Source organism: Chelonoidis abingdonii, chromosome 4, assembly GCF_003597395.2.
Source record: "Chelonoidis abingdonii isolate Lonesome George chromosome 4, CheloAbing_2.0, whole genome shotgun sequence".
Taxonomy (NCBI): Eukaryota; Metazoa; Chordata; order Testudines; family Testudinidae; genus Chelonoidis; species Chelonoidis abingdonii.
The window spans coordinates 119,881,449-119,894,094 of record NC_133772.1 but is presented as its reverse complement, the minus strand read 5'-3'; the positions used below and the strand labels follow the sequence as shown (position 1 = coordinate 119,894,094).

At 42.0% G+C, this 12,646-nt stretch overlaps 1 protein-coding gene across 5 annotated transcripts in view; it reads right to left on the bottom strand.

Annotated features, from left to right (window-relative positions):
- Window positions 1–390: 390 nt before the first annotated feature.
- Window positions 391–12,646, bottom strand: part of SPATA7 (spermatogenesis associated 7) — an 87,109-nt gene continuing 74,853 nt past the window's right edge. For 4 of the 5 annotated variants that reach the window (XM_032774216.1, XM_032774218.1, XM_032774220.1 and 1 more), the window contains 5 exons: window positions 12,322–12,389; window positions 9,549–9,602; window positions 3,748–3,825; window positions 2,299–2,356; window positions 391–1,818 (listed from right to left, as the gene is read on the bottom strand). In XM_032774216.1, coding sequence (XP_032630107.1) covers window positions 1,336–1,818; window positions 2,299–2,356; window positions 3,748–3,825; window positions 9,549–9,602; window positions 12,322–12,389 — 741 coding nt within the window. In that variant the 3' untranslated portion in view covers window positions 391–1,335. The remainder of the gene's footprint in view (window positions 1,819–2,298; window positions 2,357–3,747; window positions 3,826–9,548; window positions 9,603–12,321; window positions 12,390–12,646) is intronic. The other variant, XM_032774219.1, reaches the window with a different exon arrangement.

The window sequence follows — 12,646 nt, the reverse complement described above, 5'->3', positions numbered from 1 at the left end:
GCATTAACCCCTCTTTAAAAGGTGGTACTGGTGGAGACACATCGGTCCAGCTACAGCATGAAGCTTGTTCAGGCTGTAGCTGTACTATGGATAAACAAGAACTTCAGTCTTTCAGTGCAGTACGTTTCATGTGTACTAGTATAAATACATATTTAAATAAAAACCTGCCCTTTCTACATGATGCCTGATGTTTTAGCCAAACAGTCCTGATCTTGAATTAAAGTCCAACTCTCATCAATTTATTGAAACAAAAATATATGCAGCACTTTAAATCAAGGCTTTCCTCTGTGCAGGAAACTGAACTGTACATTTTAGAGTTGTGCAGTTTGATAACTGCTGCAAAATCTCCGCCCTCCTAAAATATCAACTGAGTTATGAACATCTAGATTAAAACAGTGTACCAACAAAGCCAGCCAACTGCAGCAGTTACCAAAAGATATCCTTTCTTAGCCAAGCAAGACGGCAGGAGGTTAAGTGAAGACTGAGGGTTGCTATTATGGGAGAAGTTCCACTGCTTTCTACAGCAGGTAAAGACAGGGTAGAAAAGATCTGGCGATGAATACAGGAAAGAAGGGAGTGAAAGGAGAAATGATCACCCCCTAGCAGCCAGTCACTGGCATAGAGAAACGCACACGTTTTAGACTGTGACTATATGTACACAGGTCGTTCCTATGTAACTGGATTTAAAGAGGGGTTCATCTCCTTTTGGGAATTTAGGACAACCTTGAACAATGGACTAGGAGTGCCAAGAGATGCAGAAATCCCCTCCAACGTGGATGCAAGAGACTCCATGTTCACTCTGCACATTTCCTGCAGACACTAAACTCTGTATCTTGTTTTCTGATGCTGATCAATCCTGAATTCTTCCTGCAAAGTGATACTGAAATGTTCAGTAACAGCTTAAGCTGTGATCTTAGCTCTTGGTGGCAAAAGCGTATTGTATTACAACTGTGCTTTAAACGCTTGAGTTATTGCACTCATTTATTATAAAAACAAAGAATAAATAATATAACTTATTATTACATCTCTAATAATCCTAAAAATATATACCTCTAATTTCAGCACTTTCAACAGTTATTTCCAAATTAGACACTTAGCTGAAATATAGAAAGTCCTTTTTAACCAGTGTCATTTGATACACTACAAGTGTATGTTAGTACATGAATCAGTTAAAGCCTGATTAATAATACTTGTACTCCTGCTGGAGAGGCTACAGCAGTGTCCAAAGAGAAAAGTTAAAGGTAAAATGCATGATTCACTAGCATTTATTTAACAAACGTCAGCTCTCTGCAACAGTCTACTGTCCTATTCTGCAGCTAGTTCTTGTCTACTACTTTACATAGAGGAAATTTGAAGGGCCCCTGCAAAGTTTTCCTCAAGATCATCAAGTTCCTTATTTGATTCAAAGTCACTGTCGCATGTGGTTGAGTTCAGTGTTGGCTCAAATGTGTGTGAAATATCTGGGGCTTCTTCAGATTGCACTGAAGAGTAAGGATCTGTTCCAACACTCACCGCTTCAGTTATATCTTTTGAAAAGATATCCTTGTCATGTATCTGCTTTGAAGTTTCACTGTGCAAGGGGTGTTTTAGGTTGTTTGTCTCCTTTGATAATAAATCCATGGCTTTTAGGAACTCCTCACTTTTCGTAGTCTTATTTTGTTTCCAATTTTTGCTGGCAAATTGGAGCTGGTCCAAGGTCTCAAATCTTTCCAGATCAAATGGGTCAATCACTTCCATGCTGCCACTGACTCTCTCAGATTTCTCTGTGTTGCAGCCCAGGTCGACTTTGAGGACATCCAGTAGATGGCGCATTTTGTTCTAGAATTTAAGGGAAGAAATAAGGTTCTTAATCATTTATGGCCCACTCCACAGCTGCCTGCAGTCTTAAGATAGGATCTGTAACAGATTTCATAGTCCAAATAGCTGAATGTATTACGAATTTATTTTCAAATTAGCATGTTCCATTTAGTTACATTTTTGAGGAAATACAGGATGCATAAAATCAAGTAACTTAATTATTCTTATAATTACTTTGCAGAAAACAATTATCAAGTTTCTGAAATAACTGTTACCCAGTGTATGAAAGTATGCATGATGTGGGTGGTCTAGAAAGGTCACATTTCCCACTTGCACTGCTGACAAAGTACCACCACACAATCTCTCATTTAAAAGGTGGATCTGTACTGAGGGTTATGGCTACATCTGCAGCATTTTTAAAAGTGCACTTTGGAAAGACCTCTCTGAAGTCACTTACATGGACTGAGAACATTACAAACTCTGTTTGGAAAAAGAACATACCTCATCCAAACGGTGCTTATTTTGCTCTATGTGACGCTCAAACAATCTCTCCAAAACCCTAAAAATAAATAAATAAGGCAGGCTCAGGCAGATCATTATTTTGAGGAGAGAAAGATAAAAAGTCCTAAACAAGCCTAGATGAGTAAAGGATACAAACTCCAGAGTCTTCATGCATTTACTAAGGGGAAATAATCAGATTGCCTTCATTATACTTCGTCACAAAGAGGCCAACATTGTGTCTACATGCTAACAGACATTTGCTCAGTGAGCCAGGCCTTGTCATAGGGCTGAATGAGAACACTAACTGATGTACCCCTTGCTCTGTCTTAGACAGTCTCAGTTCAGATAGAGTGAGTGGACGCTACAGGCTGAAGCATTCACAATCCCATAACCCCTCCCCATAGTGGCTGCTGATGTGCAGAGGTGCAAGCATAATCCTATACTCCCAGCAGACCCCCTGTCCCAGGCCGGGGAGGGGGAAGAGACAAAACACAGCTTCAGCAGCTCACTATGGCAAGGGACAGAAGATCCCTCAGGCCCTGAAGGCCCTCTATCATGGCCTGTGGGGAAGGCAGAGAGAAAGAACCTCTGGTCCCTTCTTCAGAGACTGGGGAGAAGAAACTGTGAGGAGAGAGTCAGGAAGGGGATGCTGCTAGGGCACCACTGTCAGTGCCAAGATTGGTATTGGCTGTGCCCCTCTGCTCCACTTGATTTGAAGTGGGGGGAAGTAGGAAGTGGAGTAGAAGGGTGGAGAATGTGCATGAAGGAAAGGGTGGGGGGGGGATAAGGAAACAGATTGAGAATAGAAAGAAAAAAGAATTAGTGAGAGTGAGGGAAAGAAAGGAGAGACTGGAAACAAGGAAAGAGAAAGAGGACAGGCTGGTTGTTGGAGATGAGAAAAAGAGAGACAGAAGCAAGAGAATTCAGTGCACAGAGAGAATTTAACGTTAAGGGAGAATAACCATTGGAACAACTTTCCAAGGGACATGGTGGAGTCTCAATCATTTGAAGTCTATAAGATTGGAGATCTTTCTAGAAAATACATTATAGTTGAAACAGAAATTATGGGCTTGATGCAGAAATTACTGCGTGAGGTTCCTTGCTTTGTGTAATATAGGAGGTCATCCTATATAATTACAGTGGTCCCCTCTGGCCTTAAAATCTATGTATCTCTCATAAGGGAAGAGTGACAAGAGATAGAGGGGGAGAGGAAGAAAGAGAGCAGACTATGAAGATGTGCCAAGATCTACAACAGAAGTAAAAGGAAAGGAGAGAGAATGAAAGCAAAGGGAAGTTATGTTTTTAGAAGTGTATTTAATAGGAGGTTAAATGCCAAAATCTTCTTATAAAAACGTCACCAGGGTCAGAGATACTGCACTCCACACTGCTTACAGAATCCAGTCTGGTCTGAGCACAGTCCCTACAAACCGTAAAACAAAGATATCTAACCTGTTGGAAAATAATCCAAGATTCAGAATTTCATCTGTTACATCTTCAATGAAACTCAAATACCGAAGCTCTTCTTCTCTGCACAGAGAACAGAAAATCCAGTCTGAATGTTTAAAAGTAGAGACATCTGTCACACAACAGAGCAAGAAGCTCTCCCTGCTAAGGGACATTACTTAGCAAATACCATGGAGGAAATGGAAACACTTATAGCTCTTGGGACCAACTTAGCTTCTTGTCTTACAGAAGACAAGTTACTTAGGCCCCATGTTTAGGGTGAATAAAAATACGCTCTGTATAAAGTACGATCATATCTGCAGAAATGTTGCCTTGGCATTTCAGAGCAAAATTCTCAAGCTTTATGTTAACTTCCTGCTCTTGTATAAACTAGTCCAGAGCTCCTGAGGGGGGAAGTCCTGCAGGAGGGGTGACAGATCACAACCTGCTTTGTGCCATGAGATCTGGAAGGCCAACACTGCTCAAGAAATGGGTAGTGCTAGCCAGGTAGGAGGAGAGACGTGATGCAGCGCAGTGCTCTGATTCAACAGCTTTCATAGGCATTTCTAAGGAACTTCAGTTGCTACTCCCTGGTGGGAGGGCAGTGTTTCCACTGAAAACCTCCCTTACTTCAGGTATTGCCGGTGCAGGGAGAGGTAATGGATACCTCCTGGAGCCAACTTCACACATTCTGATCCTTTCTTTTTATATTTCAATGGAAACAACCCTTTAGCAAGACAGAAACATTCCGCTGCAGTGTTTGCAACCCAAATGTTGCAGCATTCAGCTAGTGCAGGAGAATCAGAGAATGAAACTCACTAGCACCTAGCACAACAGGTCCTGCTCCAGGACCAGGGCTCCTAGTCACTATGGTAACACAAGTAATAATAATAATAATTAATAACAGCCAATTTTCATTGTAGAGTCAGAGAGATACAGAAAGAAAAACAATGCCCTGAGCAGAAAGTTCATCGGATTAACATATTTTCAATGTTAACAGGTAAAGATTTTGCTGGTAACAACGCTAAGGAATTTTTTACACAAGGGTTTTAGCCTATAACTACTCCAGGAAAAACAGGGGAACTCTAGACTGTTCAAACAGCAAAGCATTACAGGTATTCTTCAGTGGCACATGCAAGCAGCTGTCATTAAGAAATATGTAAGAGAATTAATCAGGCATCAGCATAAAAATATATTGATGTAATGCATGGTAAAATGTCCTTTCAAGTAAACAAATGATATAACTAAAATGAGTTGCTTGGATTATGGGAGTTCAACATCACAAATGCCTTGAAGAGTGCTGAGGTGTGGTGGAGCTCTTTGGCTAACATTCCTTAGAACCAGTGGTGATGCCAATCACTATGGCTGGGAGAGCCTCCAAAAGTTTGTTCTGTTGAGACAACCTAATAACAACAACAACAATAATAACAACGCAGTAATATGTTCCCCTTCTATAGCATCTTCCAAGGATTCCAAGGAGCTCTTCAGTCAAGTCCTCTTCAAGACAGGGAAGCATTATCATTCCTTTTATAGATGGGGAAACTAAGATATAGAGAAATTATGTGACTTGTAAATCAGTGTAGGAGCTGGGAATATAATTCCAATCTCTGACTCCAGGGTCTCACCAGGTTTCTGGCCAGAAATACTAGGAGAATGCTCTCCTTCATGATCAGTTCTGTTTCTGGATATAAACTGGAAAAAACAACAATCCACCAACTTATTTATCCATGCGTTTTAGAACTTCAAAAAAGGTTGGGTTCTAAAAAGGAGTGAAGGATGGGGTAAGAGTTCTGACTTTATTTGGACCGGGCTGCCCATTCCTACAAGTACAAGACTGGGAAGGAGATCTGGGTTCTGTTCCTGGCTTTAGCCCCTCCTGAACCCAATTGCCATATCTATGAAATGGGGATAACTACCTAACTCACCAGGGGAACTGTAATGGTCAGTTCACTAATGTCAGCAAAACACTTTGTGATTCTCAGATGGAAGAGTCTATGAAAGTGCAAAATACTATTAATGCCTCTCTGAATATCCTATTTCTTCAGTGTGCTTTCCTCTTCATTCCTATTGCATGTAAAAGGGGATCTTTGTTCTCAGAAGTTTCTCTGTTCCTGCTACTTGTTCTCCACCTGATGCCTGATTGCAACATTACACTTTGGTTGCTTTAGAAATGTTTGTTGTATATGTCTGTTGTCAATACAAAGAAAAGACCATGGTATCAAGGGGGGAACTAGTAGCAGGAGCTCTGCAGTAACAAATGTCCCGTCTTCATAGAAATATTCCTAGTAATAAACAAGAACAAGAATAAACAAGAATAGCAGAATCTAGTCACTTTTCCCCAAAAAAGTTGTAGCTAGTTTTCCTGATTTTTAGATCCGTGGGGGATACTTCACATGCTGTCAAATGGATTTCTTTATTTGTAGCCATGTCAGATCCAGATCAGACTCTGATGTGATAGTTTATTACAATGCTTCATTTATTGTTTTAACATAAGAACATAAGAATGTCAATACTGGGGCAGACCAATGATCCATCTAGCCCAGCATACTATCCTCTAACAGTGACCAGTGCCAGATGCTTCAGAGAGAATGAAACAGAATATGGCAATTATCGAGCGATCCATCCCCTGTTGTCCAGTTCCAGCTTCTGGCAGTCAGCGGTTTAGGGACACCTGGAGCATGGGTTAGTATCCTATACCATCTTAGCTATTGAAGGACTTATCCTTCATGAATTTACCCAATTCTTTTTTGAACCCAGTTATGCTTTAGGCCTTCACAATATCCCCTGACAACGAGTTCCACAGGTTGACTGCACTGAAATTAGCAGGTTTAAAACTAGGGTGACCAGATGTCCCAATTTTATCAGGACTGTCTCGATATTTGCTTGTTTGTTGCACGTCCCGACCGATCTTCGCACACAGGTGTAGCCCAGAGGGTCTCGTGCCCCCCTGACTCCTCCCCGTCCTTCCCCCATTGGATCCCTCCCCAAATCCATGCCCTGGCCCCACCCCCAGCCCCACTCCCCTCACTGCCCCATTGGATCCCTCCCCAAATCCCCACCTCTTCCCCAAGCATGCTGCATTCCTCCTCCCTCCCAGGCTTGCGCCGATCAGCCGTATGGCGGCGCAAGCACTGGAGGGAGGCCTGGGGTAGCGTACGGTGAGTGAGTCCGGCCTGGCCCCGAGAGCAGGCAGGTGGGTGGGGCGGTACCTGCAGGGGCAGCCTCGGGTCTGGCCTGGGGAACCGGCTCCCTGTATGGGCCCATGGGTGGGGGTGGGGGGGGCAGCAGCTGCCCACGCGGAGACTCCGATGGGGCTTCACTTCCCACCATGTGGAGGCAGCGGCAGCCCCGTTGGTTCCCCCTGCGGGACCCGAGTGGGACAGGGGGGCTGGGGCCTTCTGCCCCCAGTCCGGGGCCGCCCGCGGTGCTCTGCGGGGCAGCTGGGCGCGGGCCAGACTCAGGCACACTCGGAGTGACAGGATTGCGCCGCCCTGCAGGGTGGGCTGTAGGGAAACCCTGCCCCGGGGCGAAGGCAGCGGCAGCCCCGTTCGTTCCCCTGCAGGACCCGAGCAGGACTGGGAGGCTGGGGCCTGCTGCTCTCATTCTGGGGCCGACCACGGTGCTCTGCGAGGCAGTTGGGCGCGGGCCAGGGCCAGACACACTCGGGGTGATGGAATTGCGCCGCCCCGCAGGGCGGGCTATAGGGAAACTCCGCCCCGGGACAGAGACAGCGGCAGCCCCATTCATTCCCCTTGGGACCCGAGCGGGACTGGGGGGGCTGGGGCCTGCTGCCCCCACTCCGGGGCTGCCCGCAGGATTGCACCAGCTGAGCACCTTCCCTTACAGGGGGAGGTAGAGATGAGATCTGGTGCGGAGGGAGGCGCTGCAGCGGCTTTTTTTTTTCTCCGACTCCCTCCCACGTCCCGATATTTCAGGTTTGTCATCTGGTCACCCTATTTAAAACTAACATAAGAAAGTTCTAATTTCATAGGGTGACTCCTGCTTCTTGTTTTATGTAAGGGGAGGTAAGTAACATTTCCTTATTCATTTTCTTTACACCACTCATGACTTTTTAGCCCTCTATCATATCCCCGTTAATCGTCTCTTTTCTAAGATGAACAGTCCCAGTGTTTTTATTCTCTTCTCATATGGAAGCTGTTCCATAGCCCTAATCATTTTTGTTGCCCTTCTTTTTATCTTTTCCAATTCTAAAATATGTTTTTTTGAGATGGGACGACCAGAACTACATGCAGTGTTCAAGGTGTGGGTTTACCATGGATTTATATAGTGGTATTATGATATTTTTCTGTCTTGTCTCTGTCCCTTTCCTAATGGTTCCTAACATTCTGTTACCGTTTTTGACTGCAGCTGCACACTGAGCAGATGAATTCAGAGACCTATCCACAATTACTGCAAGGTCTCTTTTCTGACTGGAAACAGCTAATTTAGACCCCACCATTTTGTGTAGTTAGAATTATGTTTTCCAATGTGTATTACTTTGCACTTATCAACATTGATTTCATTTGCCGTTTTGTGACCCAGACCCCCAGTTTTGTGAGATCCCTTTGTAACTCTTCACAGTCAGCTTTGGTCTTAATTACCTTGAGTAATTCTGTATCATTTGCAAAATTTTGCTATTTAACTGATTACTATCTTTCCACATCATTTATGAAGACGTTGAACATTACTGATCCCAGTACAAATCCCTGGAGGACACTGCTATTTATCTCCCTCCATTGTGAAATCTGATAATTTATTCCTGGCTTTTGTTTCCTATCTTTTAACCAGTTACTGATCCATGAAAGAACCTTCTATCTTATCCCAAAGGACATTCTCTCTTATCCCAAAGTTGCTTACTTTGTTTAAGAGCCTTTGATGTGTCAAAGGCTTTTTGAATGTCTAAGTACGCTGTATCAATTAGATCACCCTTGTACACACGCTTGCTCAAAGAATTCTAATAGACTGTTGCAGCATGATTTCCTTTTGACTATTCCCCAACATATCATGTTCATCTATGTGTCTCATAATTCTGTTCTTTACTATGGTTTCAACGAATTTGCTTGGTACTGAAGTTAGGCTTACTGGCCTGTACTTGTTAGGATTGTCTTTGGAAACTTTTTAAAAAAAATCAGCGTTACATTAGCTAACCTCCAGTCATCTGGTACAGTGACTGATTCAAGCAATAGGCTATAAACCACTGTCAGTAGTTCAGCGATTTCTTATTGGAGTTCCTTCAGAACTCTGGGTTAATACCATCTAGCCCTGATGACTTATTACTGTTTAACTTATCAATATGTTCCAAAACACCCTCTACTGACACCTTAGTCTAGAATGGTTCCTCAGATCTGTCACTTACAAGAATGGCTTGGATGTGGAAATCTCCTTCACATCCTCTGCATGAAGACAGATATAAAGAATTCATTCAGCTTCTCTGCAATGGTCTTATCTTCCCTGAGTGATCCATCAGCATCTTGATCATCTAGTGGCCCCACTGATTGTTTGGCAGGCTTCCTACTCCTGATATACTTAAACATTCTTTTGCTGTTAGTTTTTGTGTCTTTTGCTATTTGCTCTTCAAATTCTTTTTTAGCCTGCCTAATTATACTTCTATATTTGACTTGCTAGAGTTTATGCTTCTTTCTATTTTCCTCATTAAGATTTGACTTCCAATTTTTAATTGATGCTTTTCTGTCTCTAGATGCCTTTTAATGAAACTTAAATTTATATTTGAAAAACTTAAAAGGAACTTCAAATTTGTTGCCATTTTATTGTTTCACTCAGTAAAAGAGAGGAAAAAATATACTTACTCAGCCTGGATTTTTCTCATTGCTGAGGATTCCATAGAATACATGGATGTCATGCTAATCAGAAAAATAGATATTAAAAAAAAAAGCATTAGGCAATTTCCTAGAAACCTCCAATTCCCTGCATTTCACTCTCTTTCTGGAGCAATCCACAATCATGAAATGCCCTCACCCAAAAGTGTCTGCCAAAGAACACTGAACCCCTGTGGTAATAACTGGGTGAGCTGTACCAGTGAGAGTTATAGGAATTCACTAACATCCTTTATCCATTTCATCTCTATAGAAAACAATCCCCCGCTCCAGTGGTGAACTCCACTTCTTAACTTCAAGGCAGATGAGAGTTTCCTTCAGGAGTATTATTACTCCACCAAAACTCTAATATTGGGGCAGTCAGAACTCTTACCCCAAAGATGGAAGGTATCCCTCAGACTGAAAAGGAAGTCCCAATGTTACACCTGAGGCTGGGTCTCCATCATGGCAGTACTGCATCCCATAATCCATTTAGAGCTTTTAGTAGAACATTTAATATGGTGCATGTAATGCTTACTCATGCACGTAATCTCACTGCACTCACATATCATCTTGGCACAGAAAGGAGACTATTCTTTAATTTCTTGTCATACAAACATCTCCATGACTTCTTCCATGCCACCATAAATAGAGCTGAGCAAATAATTGATTTTTTGGTTTGATAGATACAGAAAAACCCAAGCAAACTTTTGTTTCGGGTCAAACTAAACATTTAATCTGACCCAAAACAACATTCTTCCATTGTTTTATTTCATTAAGTTTTCAGGTGTTTCTACTCTTTAAAAAAATCTCTAACAAATATAGCTAAATTTCTAAACCAATTTGCAAATAGTTTATTCACTGATAAATGCATTTTCAGTCAAACAAAACTATGTGCTAAAAAAAAAAATTCACCCACCCCTAGCCATGTATGCTTGGAACACTGTCCCAGAAACTGCCCACCAATCTACCACTCTTGCCTCTTTTAAATCTTTTCTAGAGAAACATTCATTTCTACCAAGAAGTGAACTATTAATCATTTTAAATTATAGGCTCAAAGTTCATCAAGAACTTAAGTGTCCACAAATGAATGGAGTCTCTGCATGATCTAATTTATGTGACTCTACCTAACCCTACTCAGTGCCCTCTTGTTTGCATGTCCTCATAACTTCTATTATGTATAAATTCTAAACTGCAAACATTTGGGAGCACAGAGCTTATCTATCTGTTCTATGAGGTTCCTAATGCACCTGTATACAGGTGGTGTATACATAATGATAATCTGAGGTGGCTCAAAAGATCAGTTCCATCTTAATGCCCTCTTTCCGAACTTGAAAACTAGATCAATTTCTGTTCGTTTTTCAGGTAGAAACTGAGACAAGAACCGGAAAGGCCATTTAGCATTGTAAGATTTACAATATTTCCTAGATGTCCAGTGGAAAATATTTCAGAAGTGGAGCTTTGATTGACTCACTGATTTATAGTTTGCCTATCACTGGCTCTTGCGTTACAGAAAACATCACACACTAAATCTATTTTATCCTGATGTTTTACCCAGTGAGACTATATCTGCTATAGCAACACAGCGTGAACTGAATACAAAACACACTTGTGCTTTGTCTTCAGATGGGACTTAGTATTTATTTTTAGCCTCTATGGCAGACAACAGGTGGATTATCAGGGATAATTAGTGATGGGCTCAGCTGGCAGTGTGGCTGTTTAGGTTAGAGGATGGGGTATGCTGTGGTAACAGGACACATAAAAGCATTAAAGTCTCATAGGAGGCAGTCTGCTATCTTGGGCATAGTTAGCATCACCACGTAGCTGAAGCTGAAGCACAGGTGGGAGGGATGGGATTGTAAAAAGGGAGGAGAAAAGGTAGCCACGAACAAAAAGGTGAAAGCCCGGGTACCACCCATCAGTCTAACTTAATATCCCCAGCAGAGAATCCTGTGGCACCTTATAGACTAACAGACGTTTTGGATCATGAGCTTTCGTGGGTGAATACCCACTTCGTCAGATGAATGCCATTCGTCTGACGAAGTGGGTATTCACCCACGAAAGCTCATGATCCAAAACGTCTGTTAGTCTATAAGGTGCCACAGGATTCTCTGCTGCTTTTACAGATTCAGACTAACACGGCTACCCCTCTGATACTTAATATCACCAGTTACTGCTATATGGAGGTAAGAACCTACTCAGTATATGGCCTTGCTTCATGGGTAATTTAGATGATCAGATATTCGGGATCTTTTTTCTCTTGAAAGGTACTTATTCATGCATGACTATAGCAATGCATCAATAACACCATCACCACCAACCTAACAAAAGAAATAGCTTGTAAGTTCTGATCTTAGTTCTAGTGCGTCTAAGGACTTATTGGTTGTTTTGACTCTGTTCTATTAGACTCCTGGCTAATAGAAACTCTATTAGACTCTGTTCTATTAGACTCCTGGCTAATAGAAACTCTTGCTCAAATAAGCACAGGATGCAAGAACACAGTGATCTACATATTAAGAGTATATCAAGATTTCTTCACTTATTTCACATATATCTCACTTTATTGGCTCCATGTTGGAATTTTATCATCAGGAAAATGTGAATATTGCTTCCTGATCTATGCACAAAGTCATTAATCTCCAAAAACTCCTTGCTATAAAACAGGGCTCACAGACAGAAATGGTAATGATGGCCAATGAGCCTAATAACTACTGGTAAGGCATGCAATAAAGAATGTTTGAAATATTTCCCTCTGCAAATCAGGCACCTTGGCAAGGAGTACTGAAAAGCATCCATCCTTCCCTCAGACTCATCTGGAACAGATGTGACTTCAGCCTACAAACACAGAGATAACTTCTTTATTATTGGTGCAACACTACACAGCAAAACAAGGATCAGAACATGGTTAGTCATGAGGCGTCAGGAGCGTGGGGGGACAGGAGGTTTGTGCCAAGCATATAGTCATTAGGAAATTCCAGTTTAGAAGGCCTGGGGGAGAATTTTGTTAAAATTTTATCATCTGCATGTGATTCAGCTAACCTATTAACTTTAGTTTTAAAACTATGTTCTTAGTAATCCTTTGCTATAATATT